Raw genomic sequence first — 18,058 nt, forward strand, 5'->3', positions numbered from 1 at the left:
AAATTGTAGATTTGTTGAAAGTGACGTAAGCACTGTGTGAAAAAGGACAGCACCCTCACTCTTTTCAATGGGCCACTGTGCTGATAGAGAGGGGTCATAAAGGCACCAGCCTACGAGAAAGAGGGAGATTTTCTGTTTGAGCACTACGCTTCCTTTCGCAGTACAAAATTGTAGCCAACAGGCTGTGAAAATCGGTGCTTTCAGTCCTTCACTGGTGAAATCATTTGCAAAACACTGTGTTATGGTCAAAATGTCAGCACACAAAGTGCACACGCCTTGAACGTCAGAGATTTGCCAATACAGAGTACTGATCCAATAACAAGGGTTATTCTGTATTTGTAACTCAGAGGAATAAAAAGTCAAATCTGTTCAGTTTTGTTCATATGACTCCAAATCACAACAATATTTGCCTCAATGTACTTTTTATTGTAAGGCAAAGACCCTACAATAATAGGGAGAAAAAACCCAATAATCAGATGACCCCCTATGAGCAGGCACTTGGCGACAGTGGGAAGGAAAACCTCCCTTTTAACAGGAAGAAACCTCCAGCAGAACCAGGCTCAGGGAAGGGCAGCCATCTGCCATGACTAATTACGGGGTGAGGGGAGGGAGATGGGACAAAAGACACACTGTGGAAGAGAGCTAGAGATGATCAATAACTACTGATTTATTGTTTAGAGTGTATACACACAGAGAGTGAACAGAGGTGAGTGAGGAAGCATAACTAAGAGGAGGTTCAGGTCACCTGATCCAGTTCTGAGTAGATGCTTTATCAAAAAGGAAAGTTTGAAACCTAATCTTAAAAGTAGAGAGATTGTCTTTCTACTGAATCCAAACTGGGAGGCGGTTCCACAGAAGAGTGTCCTGAAAGCTGAAGACTCTGCCTCCCATTCTACTTTTAGAAACTCTAGGAACAGCAAGTAAGATACCATTCTGAGAGCCAAGGGCTCTATTGGGGTGATACAGTACTACAAGGTCTTTAGGATAAGATGGGGCCTGGTTAGCAGGATTTTAAGTTTCATTCTGAGTTTAACAGGGAGCAAATGAAAAGAGGCCAATATGGGCCAAATCCATTCTCTCTTTCTGCAGTGGAGCTTTTCAGTCATGTAACACTTGGCATCATTATGCTTAACTTTTGCAAACATACAAAGAAAAGCTGTTAGCATCACAACTGTGGAATCCCTCCAAACTGCTGACCCTTTCCTGTTAGCCTTTTGCATGTAAGCTGTGGTTGTAACAGTCCGTGGACTAGTGCGACACCCGGCAAAGCGAGCACAGCACAGAGCTGAGAACTGAATTGTTAAGCTAGTTGTCCCTGTAGTATAGTTAGCTAAATCCATTTACTGGATTGGTGCATCCCTTTTTTAAACATCATTTGAAATGAGGACCTGGCAGAGGTCGATCCTGATACTATATCTTTAACCTTTGGTCTGGTCACTGCTGCACAAACTGTGGTGAGCAGCTTCGAACACTTCATTTCTGAGAATTTGTATTGTTCATCTTTTCAGTGGTTAAAAGAGCCAGCGTGTCACACTGTAGTCCAGCACTTTTTGACTTAATAATTCGAACACAAAAACGTTCCATCTTAAGTTAGCTCAGTTCCAAAATGTTTTTTAGGCTTTCCTTAATAGAGCCATTCAGAGCAAAGTCACTCCAGTGTTATCTTACCTGTATGCTTAAGCATGCGTTTTTCGCATGTGCTACGTAGATGATCAGCAGTTGGTGTAGATTTCTCTTACTCTACACCTTTTAATCAAGAATATTGGGAATGGGCACTGCTTGTGTCATGTTCTTCCATCTCTGCAGAGGACTGTTTAAAATCTTTTTGCACATAGGTTTTTCTAGGAGAATGTCCTGGCAAAGGCCCCTTCCTAGCTGCTCTCTGAGCCTTTGCCCTGTGATGAAACGGATGTTTCAAAGGTTTTAGTTGCCAGAATAATGGACTGTGCTCTGGCAAACATTCACAGCTTAGAAGTACATTGAATTCAAGTACATTTAGATGGAGGGGCCTACAGAGAAATGGGGATAGATGTTTTTTTTTTTTCTAAAAAGCATTTACCACAAGTGGACTCCAAATTAACTCAATCTGGATATTTGTTGGATATATGCATATCAAGGGTTTTAAATACTCTTCCACATCAATATATTCTGTAGAATGTTTCTAATTTAAGATTGGAATTATCAGCATAACATTTTCAGTTTTCACATTGTGGAGCTCAGGAGGTTTATCTGGCTCTTAGTTAATTTAGTGCTCTTTTTGATCTTGCCCAGTCACAGTGATTCTCTGATCCACTCTGGGATGGTTTGTCACTAAGGCAGAGGTCCACATTCACTTCCTGTACGTCAATCTGATGTAAACAATGTTAATGACATCATTCTGTTTCATCAGTACGAACAGCATGTCACATTTTAGTTGCCCTGTAAACAGCATTTCATTAGTCAGATCCGTCCAACAGTGACTTTACTCAATAAACAAAAACACATGAAACAATGTGTTGCTGTACTCTGAGCCCAGAGAAATTTGTGTGTGTGTGTGTGTGCGCGCTCAAGGCCACACATTCGCGTGTCCACATTCCAACTTTTGCAACTTACAGGATGTGTTGCTCAGCTACAGCCAAGACCAGATGACTTCTTAAAGAGCATTAAGAGGCAGCTCTGCCTGTCTGTGACTCAGAGAGATCACCAGGCTGTTGCTCTTGTAAACTCTAAACAGTAATCCGGCTTTTGTTTTTCCCTTTTCAGCGTATTCAGTCACCACTCACTTGTCACTTTTACATTTCTCAGCTTTTCTGTTTTATGAATCACGTGATTCACTCATTAATGTTTCACGTGGAAACACGCCTCTTAAAGATGTGTCAGCGTTTGATTTAATGCAGCCTTTAAAAAAAGAACTGGTCTCTGTTTCCTTAACTTTCAATCTGCCTATTCATGTAAAGACTTTTGTTGATGTGCCCAGGAAGTAGAAGTGCGATATGACCAAAATCTCATATCCCGATATAAGAATTCTATCGTCCCAATAACGATATAAATCACAAAAATGTAACATTTTTTGTAAATTCTGTGACTCTCGGGCAGCTCGTCTTGCGAGAAGTGTTTCCAGCTGCGCGTCATGTAGCTGGAGTCCAGTGTTTTAACCGATGCATAAAACTATACATTTTTAGACATAAGTTGTAAAGGGCGCCGTTTTCTTTGTGAGTATTTATTACACGGCGTGCTGCGGGGAAAAGCCTGTTCTAACGTTTGAGTCTAAGGTTTATTTTTTAGCACCTGGCGGCTCTTTTTTAATTCTCATCCGTAAATAATCTGCTCTTTCACGTGATTCAGTTTATTTTGAAAAGTCTCAACAGGATCTTGAGCTTTATTGTGAAAGGTTTATGTGGAACATAAACAAGCGGACACGCGATGCTGTTACCGTCGTTGTTGCTAACCACAATGCATAAAAACAGGCGCTTGTCCGTCTGTAGTGTGGTTATATAAGAGAAAGAGAGAACTTTAAGAAATTAATATAGCCACTACAGTGACCATCAAAAAATATTGCCGTAAACAGTTTATTTTGCGACACCACGAAACAAACGATAGCATAAAATGAAACATAGACGTTTTTATATCGTCATCCGATATATATCGTTATATCGAACAACCCTACCAGGAAGCAATCCTCACTTTTATTCTCACACTGACAACCCTTTCATAACTCATGCTTGAAGAATTCTAAACATGCTCAGAGCAGTGCATAGTTATGTGTGTATGTATATCAGATATGTTTCTCAGGGTTTTGTTTTGAAGATGAGACTTGAATCCCAAATATTTTACATCAGGATTTTTAACAAACAAAACCAAAAAAAAAAAAAAAAAAAAAATCTACCCACATGTTCAGTCTCAAAAATGTTGCTGCGACAGATTTTTCATTGTCTCTTTTGCTATGATGCCCGGTTCCCCACAGAGTATGACCTTCTACAGATCCTGTAACTTTCCACTTTGGCTTATGTGCTTGTTTGTTCCCTCTCTCTGGGTGCTGCAAAGCTGGCTAATCTGAACTGTTTTTGTCCACTCATTGCTTTCACAAACACTGCAACAGCACGTATTTGTGTTTGTGTCTTTGTCAGCTTTCTGTCATAATACAGAATTTTCCAGTTTGGCAAAGTGCACTCCGCGGATTCCTCTATGCATGTGAATTGCATCTTCAGTCTTTTCTAGCGTCAGCACACTTTCGTCACAGTGGCCTTCTGTGTGTGCGTCAACCAGTTGTGGTCAGTGTGGCGTGGATATCATGTGCTCTGTAGGTTACTAGAAAGTGCACCTTGCCAGATGAGTGAGCTGTCTAGATCAGAGGTTTAATCCACACTCACAGATGACCTGCTTGTTGTATTGAGACTTGAACACATGGAGTTACAGGGTTATATTTATAAAACCAATAGTAGTATATAGTAATTAGGATAGTGATTTATAAAGTGTCAAAGAAGGTTCAGAATAGCATCACAGCAGTAATTTCCATGACATAGCAACATTACACAATGGGTTCTCTGCATTTCCACTTCCAAACCATTAAAGCTCCATATATCCCAACACTTTCTACTGGGATTCATCTTCTTTTACTTCCTGAACCTGATAAAGTAACCGCACTCAGAAATAATTAATCTTTTTGGCTGTATCGCTATTCATTAACAACCCTATTCTTTAAAAGCAGATTGCAGTTAACCGAATTCTGTTTTCTTACTCCTCCTGATTCAAGTGCGTAATCCTAGCTACCATGGCCACTGTAAGACAAACAACTTTGGGTGCCATTGATCTGTAGTGAGTGTAGGCTGTCAGTCCATTCTTTACCCCAGCTGTCAATATGTGTCCACATCTATTTAGTCTGAAGGAGGCTGTAAAACGTTGCGATAGGAGTCCAATATGAGTCAATGAGTCTGTGAAGCTCACTTCTATTTGATGATAGCGACACTGAGGAGAGAGAGTGGTGGAGGAGAGGAGGTAAAATGAGAATGAGATGATAAAAATATACATGTGATAATGTTAGATGATCATATATGGCTTGAAAGAGCTATTTTATGATCTTTAGGTTAAAAGTAACTTATAAGACATACTATGCACGTGGTCGGTTTCTAGCCACAAATATAAAATGCTGATGGGCAAAACAGAAATGTCCATCTTGGCCACTGTATCAAGATGCTGGGGCAACATGGGGGCTTCCACAAACCAGCGCCCACTCTGTGTATTTTGAATGCATTAATCCTAAATTCATGCGAATTAGTTTGTTAAAAGACATAATTACATACCAATCAATGTATATAGTTATTAATACATAATCTTTTTTGCTATTAAATAATGTAAAAATACTTACTGTACCTTTAAATTAGGATCTCTTATTATATTTTGAATAGCACAAGATTTTATTTTAGTGACTGGACTGCACTTTGTATTGGGAAATATCAGAAAAAGTTTGAGAACCACTGCTTTCAGGCAGCTTTCTTATGATTGGTCACCCCTTGCAAACAGAAGTCAACAAGTCGGTGGGGCTGCAGTTCTTCCCTGTGCTTGAGTTAACATGTAAGAGAATCTGCTTCTTATGACATCATTAAGATATCTTTTCCTGTAGTTTAAGCATTTATAAATACCATCTATTACTGTAAATAGTTGAGGTTTTAACACTTTCTGATAATATGACTTGGATATGGATATGAATGTATCACACAGTGATGCTATCGGCATTCAGTGTGACAGAATGATTAAACACAGGTCTGCTGATATTAAAACTGGATTTTTTTTTTCCAGTCCCCCCCCCCCAAGTTATTGTATTTCCATCTGTCTTCCACCCTATTTTATATAAAAAGGAAGTGAGTGTGAGGTGTTAATGTGCATCTGGTGTGTGTATGTTTATGCATGTGTGTCATGGTCAGGGGGTTTCACCATCAGGGGATTTGAGCGTTGCAACTTGTTATGGTGCAACATCAGAGCAACCGACAAGTCAGAGCTGATGAATGGGAAGCTACTGCTAATGATCGGTAAAATGCTCCTTTCTCCACATGTAGTATTGGACCATTTATCAACCACAGAAGTGGACCTGCAGGTCCAGACACACTCACATATCACACACACTAATCAGCTGCTTCCCAGTAGCCTTGGTAACCAACTGCAGAATCTCTCTCTCCCTGTGATTCTTCACTTTGCCCTCCTTTTCTCTCTCTTATATCCAACCAATTTTTTTGCTTTCATGAGCTAATCCCCCCCCCCCATCCTTTCTTCCCAGCTAACGAAGAAAGGCAAAGTTAAAGGCACAGGAAAAAGAAAGGGGGGGGAACACAGACGAGGCCTGAAAGTACTCTGCAGGCCGCTGCCTAGCACCTGATTTCCTCCGGGAGCCACACAGAGATAAAGAAATAAAGGCGTGACCGTGTGAAAAGGAAACAGGGGAGAGCAGATAAAGACAGGGTTTACCTGCCAGGTGGGACTTTAGGAGATTGAGCGTATCAAGCCAGCAGTCCTGTCTTGACATGTGCACAGTAAATTGCATGATAATTCTGGTATAGAAATAAATCTGGACCCCCTCAGGCATTCAGTTGATGGCGTTTTAAAAGTAAAACGAGGATCTGCTCGTAGATGGAGCTAACGGAAAAGTCATGCTTTGAATTATGTGTTTGAATACAAAGGTGTAGAGCAGCAGCTACAGCTGCAGGTGATTTATATTTGAATTGTGTGACCGCAGCATCCAGGTCCCTCTGATACCACTGCCACCTGTAGTAAGGCTGTGTTGTTGCTTGTGATTTATAGCATCACAGTCACTGTCTACAGTGGTTGGCCCGTACCCAGTGGTCCAGTGTCAGAGCACTAGTAGCTTGTTTTTTGTGTCAGTGTCAATGTATAAAAAAGGCATGTTTGGACCCACTTTTAAGTGTTTTTACAGGTACAGCAAGGATCACAAATTCTGAATTTACACTGCTACAGTAGAAAAATAAGAAGGTTCGGTGTTTGTGTCTTTTTCAGTTTTTGCGTGTCTGTCCGTGTCCTTGTTTATCGCTTCTGAATCACTGATGACCAACCTGTCACCATCACTTAGAGAACACGTAAAGGTTTTTTTCTGGAAATGCAAATTACAGCTAAAGATCATCTGTACCACTTGATCTGACTCTTTTCCCAAGCCTGTAAGCACATCTCCCTGCATGCTGAACATGGTAGATTCAATTAGAGCCACCCCCGCGCTTGTTTTCCTCCGCTATTGTGCTACGTCTGGTTATGATCTACATTTCTTTTATTGTCAGCAACTTCCATAAAAAGCAAACAACTGGCAATGAAATGATCTTGCTCCTCTGTCCCACAGGGGCCCATTGTTGTCCAAAAACTATAAAAATCATATCAGTCAATGACACACGGTTGTACTGGCTGACATGTTCCTTCATTACTATGAACACACACATTGTGTTTTATTTTGGGTGAGTTTCACATGTGCAGCACATAACTTCTCAACTGAAAATAGTCCCCAACAATTGTGCTATTTTATTTTAAAAATAGCCAGTTGCTTTTAGTACTGTTGCTGTATGTTTGCAGCAACAGTACCCATGCATTTTGGATTTTTAAATTCATGCCATTGCATTGTGTAGTCTTTAAACCAAGAGTTTTGTATGACATCCAGATATTGGCAACTTATGTTAGTGAAGACAAAGAGACAAAGGGAGGAGTTTAAATTTCTAGAGATGTGAAGATGGGTTTCATCAGCATAGAAAAGAAAATGTACTTCATGATTGGAACGAATATTTCCAAGTGATATGAGATGTATTATTAAAAAGTGGTCCAAAGACTGAGGCGTGGCACATATGATTGGAGTTGGCCATGCGGTTGTCTGTCATGGGGTGGCTGTGGCTCAGGAGATCCAGGGTGTCGTCTGGTACTGAAAGGTTGTTGGTTTGATCCCTGGCTGGCTGTATAAAAAATTACTTGCATGTAGAAAAAAGTGTTTGTATGATTGTGTCAATGAGACATGTTTAAGTGCTAAAGTAGAGTAGAAAAGCACTATACAAGAACCTATCCATTTACCATCTTCCACTTTGATGTTTTCATAGCCTTTGTCAATGAAGAAAAGTCCAATTTAGCCCATCTGCAACTTGTTCTGCCCATTATTGATCAGTGAAACAGTTTTTTTTTAATATTGAACATCAATGTCAGACTGGAGTGAAACAGCTGCAGTAGAACAATCAACCATAACTGAAGAAAAAACTGTAAATGTACTAATGCTGAGTGTAAGGCTGAATGTAACTAATGCTGAGTAATACTGAGAGAAACTACACAATCAGTCCAGGTTATTTCATCAGGCACTCCCTGCACCGTGACTGGCATGTCTTGATGTCAGCTGTCATCAAAAGGTGCAGCATTGTTCTCTACACCCACATTCTTCTCATTGTTCTGAGAGGCTTGACAGCAAGGGATGTGAAATGGCCAGACTGACCCATTCTTAAGAACGAATGAAAAGGCTCCAATAAAACTCTTGCACATATTACATGATGTATCCCACTGTAATTACACTACGTCATTATTGACCCAAGTAGCATATATCACTCCCTCGTGGCCACTTTGCTTTACTTTTAAAGTAGCTCAGAGTGCTGAAGATCAACTTTGCTCCAGTGCACATTTTAGCCCAACCCCTTGTATCTGTCCATGCTGTTATCTGTGGTTTGCGTTCTTGCTAACAGAAGGTCAGTTTTGTTTTTGTTTTTTTAATCTTTTCTAAAAATGCGTCATATTAAGCCTGTAGGAAGTCCTGGGTGAGGTCAGAAACAAGTATTTCATTCTTCTTGGCATGTTTTTCCGTCCCTAAAGAAGGTAGAGAGGGTGATACTGTTGGTATGCAGAGCTGTTTCAGTTGGTAACACATGACGAATGAGGCAGGTAGGATTCCAGTGAGCCTTTTAAACCTGCTTCTATTACAAATAGTTACACTTTTTATTTTTCAAATTCCACACATCATAGATCATTGTAACTGTGGTTCTATGCTGTGTGTTTATTTAGAGCAAAAGTATCAATGAAAATAGCTAACGTGAGCTGGGAATCGCACTCTCAGAGACCACAAACCACAGTGGTCCCATGTAAATAAATAGAGTTAGCACTGGTTACTTTCTGTACTGTTCAGATTTGTAACCAAAAAAAAAAGTTTGTTTAGAATGTTTAAATTTGTGGAATAATTTTGTTGTTTACCTGGTCAGTTTAAGCAGTTAGCCTGCACAGCGTCATACTCCACCATATTGTACTCTGACTAATTCAGGAGTTTAATCTAGTCCGACTTGCTCTCTGAAAAGCTTTTTTTTTATGGTATCTGGCCTGCTTTACTTCACATTTTGTTATTGTTAACAAATCCTATCTAAAAGAGCAAAACAAACAATGTGTTAGTAGGTGCTTTGAGTCTTTGTCATGCTTTCTGGGTTCTCCTTCAAGCCTGTTTAATGAATAGACTTTAAGTACTTCACACCCAGATATACAATGATGAGTCATTTATCGTGAAAACTGTGCCCTGCAGGGTTTTTTTTCTTTTTTTTTAGCAAATATTGAGAAACATCTTTTTTACTGGACTCGCTTTTTAAATTGTTATTTGTAGCACACTTGTTTACATGTGCTTTTGATGTTATATACAACCTGTAGAAATCTACCAGGTATGCACACTTTTCCTAAGGGATCAGTTTCAGGTCCACTAGTTTATTTATCTCCTTTCCATTGGACATATTGTCCATCTTTTTTGAGAATACACTTTGATTGCTAATGATGATGATGCCAAACATTTACATTTTTAGACAGATTTGATTTCATCCACTTGTACTCCAACAATATCTGGACCAAGGCTTTCCAAAGATCTTGGCTCTGAGACCAAACATCTCAAATAAAGCATTCAGCATCCAGCCTCAGGATACTCTGCTATGGTCAACTGCCACTTTAACACAGTTGACCACTGTTTATAGAATTTGTATCACTGGCTGATCGAAAGTGATGCTGTCCCTTTCAATGAATGTGTTAAGGTAGAGTAGTTAAAATGAAGTGTCTCAATTATGAAGTTTACATAAGGTTTGGAGCCAAAATGGAGAAAGCACTTTAATACATGTCAATAGTAAAACATATAAATATTATCTATTGTCACACTGCATACTGTTGGAAATTTTTTTCCTCCTGGAAACCTTCTGTTACATTTGTAGCAGACAGGACAAAGTCCCCGCTCCAGTGAATGACTTCATCGTAGAAACATTTGGGCTATTTCAATAATGTGATTTCCTTGTTAATGTTACTTAAAACTTTTGGACCTCTGAGTTCCTTTTTTGTTTGTTTGTAATGGTTCATCAGTGATGCATCATACATCAGGCAGCAGTCCACGGGGCTCGCGATCAAACAGAATAGAAACTCAATGAATGACTCAGGATCTCTTCCTTCCCCTCCACTGCTCTCCATCCCTCTCTACATTAGCCCATCCCTTCCTGGTTTCACTCTGATCCATATGATCTCTGATCCAGAAAGTGAAAGGGCTTCGGGGCATCAGCCTTAAAGGATTAAGGAGCTTTCAGACATGCATCTTCATTACCTTTATTGATCCAGTTGATATCAGATTTAATGAATTAACTTTGGTAGAGAGAGCTCTAAATCCCAGCTGATATCAACTCACTGCCCGAGAATAGTCTTCACTACTATCTGTTCAGTGAATCGCCTCTTCAAATAATGATCTGTTCGTTCACATTCAAACGTCACAAATTGAGATAAAAATACAACTTTTGCCATATAACACAACATATAACCTTCTTCTGTTCATGTTTAGATTTGTTGTTTCTATTTGGGGGTTTTTGTGGTGGTTTAGCAGTGCTACACCAGGACATGCCATTTTACTGAAAGGTTTACTGAAGATGAATAATAAATGGCTCAATGCTCAGCTTTATACACATAACCGCGCTGTTAATCATTGTGTAGTGATCTCATATAGTGTAATCAGTGCACTGATATAATGGTCCTGTCATAGATGCATTATAGTAGAGATTAAATGAAAATACCTTTGCTTTGAGCACGCCCAGTGTGGCTATGTTGCCTCTTAAAAACAGAAGGCACAAACAAGAGCTGTAGTAAATGTAAAGCAGGTGGTTTTAATATTGGCTTGAGCATTAAGCAGTTCTTTTTACAGCATTAGTCTTAGTCTAAATTACAGACAAAATGTCACTAAGTAGCAAAGAAACAATTGTCCAACAAGCAGCCTGACTCTATGAATATCCAGTTTACTGTTAACTACTTTGATTGCTGCTTTTCTTTTATATTTATCTGCAATCAGATATGATCATTAAATGCTGTCCAGCTAAAAGTTATTCTATAAACAGAGTGAATCAAATCTGGTGAATGATGCAGGTTTTTTTTTATCTTAAAGTCACAAAGGGGAACTTTTGTGTTGGCACTTTTTTTGTTGTATCAGTTCCACCAAATATTTTTAGGGTGACATGTACAATACTGATAATAAATAAATAAATAAAAAAATAAATAAAAAATAAATGAATGAATGAATATTAAATAAATACATATATAATCAAAGATACAATTTTGTTTTTGTAGGTTTTAAATTACTTTGATGCATTTCTCCATGCATATGTGCATTTTATGCACGTAAATTAGGCCATGTATAAGTCAAGGACTTTTATTATGAAAGGAAGTAACAGGAAGAAGTCCTTTCCAAGTATGTGTGGAACAAATCTGGTTTCCGGTACAGCTCGGACAACGATGGGCATCTCATCAATCAGCCTGGAAAATGTTTGGCTTTAGAGCAGTCTGGCTCTGCAAGCTTCACTTTTTATCCTTCTTGGATTTGTTTGTACTGGTATGTAAATACCTTATAGGTGCAGTACTGCCACCTCCTGGAAGTAGTGGTGGGTTACATCAAGTCAGGCACTGATAAATAAGAGAGAAACTATATATTTTACAGCCTCTTAAATCCTGCATTCTGGTCCTCTTAGGTGTAAACTCATCTTGTCACTCCCTATGAGGATTCCGTTTGTTTTAGAGATTTGTAAATTACTTTTCTACGTGCCACCGTGTGCCTGGCGTGTTCAGAAATTCAGAGAGTTGTTCCTTCAGTATGGTACAAAAACACCCTCCGTTTCCAGCGACAACACAAACTCTCTTATTTCACCTTAACAGTCTTTCTGTGTCACTGACTACATACAGAGTTTCCAGTAACAGCTCCCCACACGCCACCCACCCAACCAACCACTCGCTGAATAGAGACCCCGTGTGCTGCCTTTCGTATTTACCTCTGACTAAGAATCAGACATCTGAATGAGTCATTTTCACTTTTTCTCATTGAGTGCTCGCAATTTGGTCTTTGGCCTCTCATATCGTGCTTATTGAGGTGAAACACTGATGCTTCTGAACTGTGAACAACATGTAGCATCATCACCAGTGAGTCAGCTGAGAGGGATGGCTGTTATGGTTTGGATTAGAGCCTGACTGGCGCCTCCCTGTGGCAAGAAACCAGAAATTGTATGCTCCAGAGCAGCTCAATTCCAGGAAATGATTTCAGTGGGCGGCAATGTAGGCATGGCAGTCTGAGGACAACGGTGGGAAAGAATGTCAGTAACAACAACAGTGGTTCTGAGGGGATGCCAGAAAAGAGTGGACGACTTTGGGGGGAGGGGGGGTGGTGGTTTATTTCCCTTTTTTTTTTTATTTTTTTATTTTATTTTTTTTTATATGTGGCATTACAGGTGTCTTTTAGGGTTTTTTTTCTGTTGACCTACCTGTATGGAAATTTCCACATATGAGCGTGTGGGTGGTGATAGTCATAGCCAGCATTGGATGTCTCTGCAGGTTTTTGCTTTTTTGAGGCTGAGGGACCTTTATCAAAGGGAATTCACCTGATACTGTAGGGTTTTTTTGTTTTTTTTTAAATGGGGCATTTTTAGGAAGTGTGCATACTTGTCGGTTTTTCCACATTTGAATGCATGTCACAGAGTGCATCAGATGCCCTGCCATTAACCCTTTACACTCCGTCTTTGTCTCTCTTTCCAGGAGCGCTTTGCTGAAATCTTCGGGCAGGATGCGGCGGCTGAAAGCCGGAGGTCTCAGGAGAGTTTCAAGAAGTGGCTGCTGGTGGGGATGACGGTGGTGACAGGCGTTGTGGCGGGTGCGCTTATCGCGCAAAAACGCCTGTGAGCCCTCTCGCTCTCCAGTCGTCTCCTTCACAACCCTCAACATTTAGATGAAGGTCCAGTTCGTCTGATCATAGCTGCTGACGATGTTTACTCCCCTAACCCCTACCATCCTGCATCCCTCCCCCCCATCCGCTCCCACAGTGGACTAAGAATCCTCAAATGTTGAGAAGAAGAAAGAAGACAGATATTGAAAGACGTTTTGTTTTCCATTCTCCAAAACCAGTTGTTCCTTTCATTCCATTCTTCACTCGTTCCTACACCTTGTTTATATGTAATAGTTTTAACAAATTTGTTTCTCCATTTTCATCAACAGAACAAGCTGAAACCGATTCTAGTCTTACAGTTTAACCCAGACTTATCTAATGGCTCCAGATGTGTTGCTGTTGAAGCTTGTTTTTCCTACAGACGCCACAATCACAGCTCTGTAAAGCTCTGTATGTGCCATATGGAGAGCAAAGTCAGGGGAAAGTTTACTGTAAGTCTTTCGTAGTTTCCTGCAAGCCATCCTGATCACCGTCACATACAGCAACATAACCCATCACTTCACACATTGGGTTTTTTGGGGGGGTTTTCCCCCCTTACCCTATCTTTCATGCCGGTTGGCTTGTGTATGAGCACTAGATTAAACTGACTCATGCAGATTAGCGTCCACTAGTTTGTTGATGCGTGGTTTTTTATTTTTTGTTTTTGTGTGTTTGTTTGTTTTGTTTTTTCTTTATTTCTCAACTATTAAAATCCCACCCCGACTGGTCTGTGCTTTATGGTCATAGTTGGCCTCAGTTCGACCATCGCGTGTGGCAAATTGTCAGAATCAGTTCAATCACAGTTCATAGGAGCAGGGTGCCGTGGCTCAGACGCTCGATGTTCACCATACAGTAGCTGAAGAATGCAGCCATTACTGTAGCAATTCATGCAATAGCTAGAGCTTCATTGTTTCCAGGCATGCTTTGGCTACACTGAAAGAAGTGTCTTTAATCTTAAAGGGGACCTATCATGCATATGTCCTGTGGTGGTGCTCATATTAAATGGGGCTTCAAATTTAAGTGTGCAGAGTTTCAGAACATTTGGTCATCAGCTGACGTGATCAACATCTGTGCTCCTCCCACCATGAAAAATCAAAACACCAACATCTTTGCTATGATAGTGAAGTGTTTCGAAAACTCTTTCTCTCTGACGCGTGTAAACACATGATTGGCTAATAATTCTCCAGTTTCAGCTGCTGATTGGCTTTTTGGCGAGAGAGCCAGGGAAACAACATTAGCGTCTCAGAATTCTCCCACAGATTTTTATCTGGGAATCTTTGAGTGCCATATCTCCTCCTCCATATAATGTTGCTGCTATTAGCACAACAGCCACTCACATTCGCTGTTTAAACCTTGTGTTTACAAGAGGCAGCCAATCATAAAACTTCCCTGAAAGGAAGTGTAAGGGGGCTAAAATGGCATCAAAGCCCAGTATACGATCTAAGGACTGTGAGTCATGCCCTTAATAGGTCCACTTCAAGATTGTCATTGGGTGATATGTTTGGTACTACTTTGTTTGAACACCCCCTCCTCTATAAACAGTATAAAAAACGTCATATATTCTAACACTGCTGCAGTGTAATTCCTATGAGGCATCAGTAACAGGTGTATGAACAGTTAATCAGTAACTGACAATGTAACAGCTCACATGAACAAATCATGTATGAATGAGTGCGACTGGCCTCATTCATACATGATCAAGATCCACTTACAAGGTTTCAACTACACTTCATGGCCTTCATCACATAGAGCAAAGATGGATTCGGCAGTTCAAAAATAATCATGTGGTAAGAGCTTAAATAACAAAAGTGTTGATATAAATGACCAAATGCTCTGTATTTGACTTTATGACCCCTGCACAACACTGGAGGTGTACCAGAATTGTTGACGCAGTTATCAGCGTGGCTCTAATAGCAGTCGTCTATTGCCTGTTCATACTCCAGGTGCAGATGCTTCACAGGATTTACAGCTACTTTATATTACTATAAAGCTGCAATTATGAATCAATTAAGGTGCAACTGGTTTGATGATTGTTACTGATCTAAAAGTCATTGGGTCCAACTTCTATAATGCTGCTTTTAATTAACTGACAATGAAAACAGCCCCTAGATGCAGCCATAACTGCTTAAATAGACCATTCGTTTAAGATTTCTTTTTGGGGGGGTGTAGATGAAAGTGTTTGAGTCATTTTCACAGATTATTTTGCAATAAAATCCTAATCATGAGCTGCACTGTTCAAACACACAGCTGTTTATGTTTTTTTCCTCCCTATAGTTTATTTTCCCCACTGTGTCCTAATCAATTTTTATTTTTGAGCCTTTAGTCACATCTGACACTGATCAGTGACACACTTCATGCTTCGTGTTATCGTCACCAGAGCAAGCAGATTTATGTAGCAAACTGATGAAGCGGCTGTCCTTCAGGAGACGATGCGGTTCTGCTTCGCGTCGTCTGCGAGCTAAAGAAATGTCACCTCGTGTCTGTGTACCATCTTGAGCAAATCAGCAGCTGTCAGCGGCTGTAGGAGCATGAAACTCAAAATCTAAACATTCATATCTCATCTCGCTCAATTCCAGTTATCCACAAACCCCTCCCACCCCTCTTTTTCCACCTCCTTCGTCCTCCCCAGACGCGTCAGAGCTGTCAAACCGCCATCCGTCTCTTCTCCTCTTCCCCTCGCCATCCAGCTCCACCTCTTCCTCCCGCGGTCCCCCAGCTGTCACTGCACTTAGTCACGTGTGTCAGTCACAGCTGGCCCACCTGCTGCTTCGCAGACACATGCACGCACGTGCCAATCAGAGCCGGTCCACGGGAGATGGAGGAAGGGAAGGAGACACCTATCCATCTTTAATTTGAAGCTGAAGTCAGAAGAGTGTTTGTCGCCTGGCGTGTTGTGCACTAACAACTGCTCGATTAATTTACTGGGAAGGATGGGGTTGGGGTGGTGGTGGTGGAGAAGGGAGTACACTCATTCCCGTTCCCAGAGTCTTCCCACTGCTTCCAAATTTGATCTAATTCCAAACAGCGTCTCTCCCTCTCTCTGCTGAACAGTATGTCCTACAGCACAATAAAGCACTATGGAGCTTTACAGGCGAGTCCTGTTTTCTCATCGAGGCACTACACTCAGCCACACCTAGTAAACATTAAAGGAACAGAGTGTAATGCAAACAAGAGAGAAAAAAAGGATTTGTGGTTGAGACATCCATCATGGTGTCCAACTACCAGCTTTGCCTCCATGTTCAAAACAAGGACTCATCACTCACGTCAGATATTGGCTCCTTTATGTTACCGTCCACATATTTTTCCTGTTAATGCCCTGATTTTTGACCTGGTTATGAATATTTCACCAAAATCACACAAAATGCATAGCCTGAATAATCAGTATCGTTTGGTTTGCTTGTGTTCTCCTCACCGTCTTGTTAGCCAGGGTATGTTCTCAAACATTCCAGTACAGTATATATCTATTTTTTTAGCCCCATCAAAAGCTCCTCACAGGCTTGTCCCTGCTGTCCGGGCCCCTGACTCTAACGAGCTCTTTTCTTACCCATTTATAGATGTGTGCGTGTGTGTGCGTGTGCGGGAGTATGTGTGTGAATTTCTTTCTGGCAGAAGGGAGGCACAAATGAAGGAAGTGTGACAGCATTGGCACGGCCCCCCCACATATATATGCTAGTTATTTAAGCTGATTAGAATAGTATTAGCTTAGTGAAATATTTAAAACAGACCTGATGGCTTTCAACTTTATTTATATTTGGTGTCAAAAAATAGAAAAAGGAAAAAAAAAAGCATAACTGTGCTCCTTCAAATGGCCTTAAATTCCATCGTTGCATCCATGTGCACTGTCAGTCGTGTTTTTGTTTTTTTTCTTTTCTTTAGGACTGTTGGACTGCTAGTAGATGAAAAGAAATGCAAACAAATCAAGAAAACATTTTCAAAAAAAAGTTATCCGGTGTGTTCCTGTTGGGTCTAAATTAAAGTTTGCTGTCATGTCCAATGGTCACTTTGTATGTCTTTAGAATGCCAATGTAAAATTTGAAATGACACTGAACCTAATAAAGCCCGTTGTTGGAAGATATGCCGAGTCTCTTTTTCTGATGTCTTGGATAGTGGAGGGGAGTGTTGGAGCAGAGATGCCCGTGAACATATGCTGTTAAATATTCAGGGTATTTGCCAGAAGCTGAAATCAGCCAGAAGAAAGTTAATTTTATGCCACAAAAGACTGCTTAGTGGATGGGAGGAAATGGGAGTTGCGAAAATAAAGGTCAACCATGATGTAATGAGGCAATGGAGATTTCAGTCAAGCTTTTAGATCAACAGTGCCTTTTGTCTAAAATTAACACTGTTGTTAACAAAAAGTTGCCAACAAAAACAAAACACTCAATGTATCAAATGCGATACAAAAATTATATCATACATAACGTGATATAGCAAAAAAAGAGGATTTTGTTACAAGGGTTAATAAACATTTCAGTTCCAAAAAAAATTAGAATTTTCTTGCTATGTTTTGATGGGTTGGGTCTTAGAGGGGTAAAGACAATCTGTAATAGAGTATAGCTCAATAAAATACATTACGAAATAGTTCAACAAAATCACAAACTACAAATGTTAAAAGGGAAAAATATAAAAGAGTTTAGTGAGCCTGCTTGAACAACAACAAACACGAACAGACAGAGCGTGATTAACACAGGTGAGAACAATCAGGGAATCAGGGGAAAACAGACAGACAGGAAGTAAAACTAATACCAGACGTGAAAAAAAAAAGTAACCTTTCATAACAGGCACCATCACAAAGAGCAGACAGAGGGAGGAAGAAACAGAACAAACTGAAGGAACTAAGAGTACTAAAAATCAAAAGACAGAATTGCAAAACTGAACTCATTA

General features: G+C 40.2%; 1 protein-coding gene across 2 annotated transcripts in view; it reads left to right on the forward strand.

The window, feature by feature from the left end:
* The window catches only part of bcl2l1 (BCL2 like 1), a 33,216-nt gene extending 15,964 nt beyond the window's left edge, over positions 1–17,252 (forward strand). For both annotated transcript variants that reach the window (XM_084917850.1, XM_084917851.1), the window contains exon 3: positions 13,012–17,252. In XM_084917850.1, coding sequence (XP_084773976.1) covers positions 13,012–13,155 — 144 coding nt within the window. In that variant the 3' untranslated portion in view covers positions 13,156–17,252. The remainder of the gene's footprint in view (positions 1–13,011) is intronic.
* Positions 17,253–18,058: the final 806 nt, after the last annotated feature.

The sequence above is a fragment of the Perissodus microlepis genome, chromosome 20, assembly GCF_051167445.1.
Source record: "Perissodus microlepis isolate ML-2025 ecotype Zambia chromosome 20, ASM5116744v1, whole genome shotgun sequence".
NCBI lineage: Eukaryota > Metazoa > Chordata > Actinopteri > Cichliformes > Cichlidae > Perissodus > Perissodus microlepis.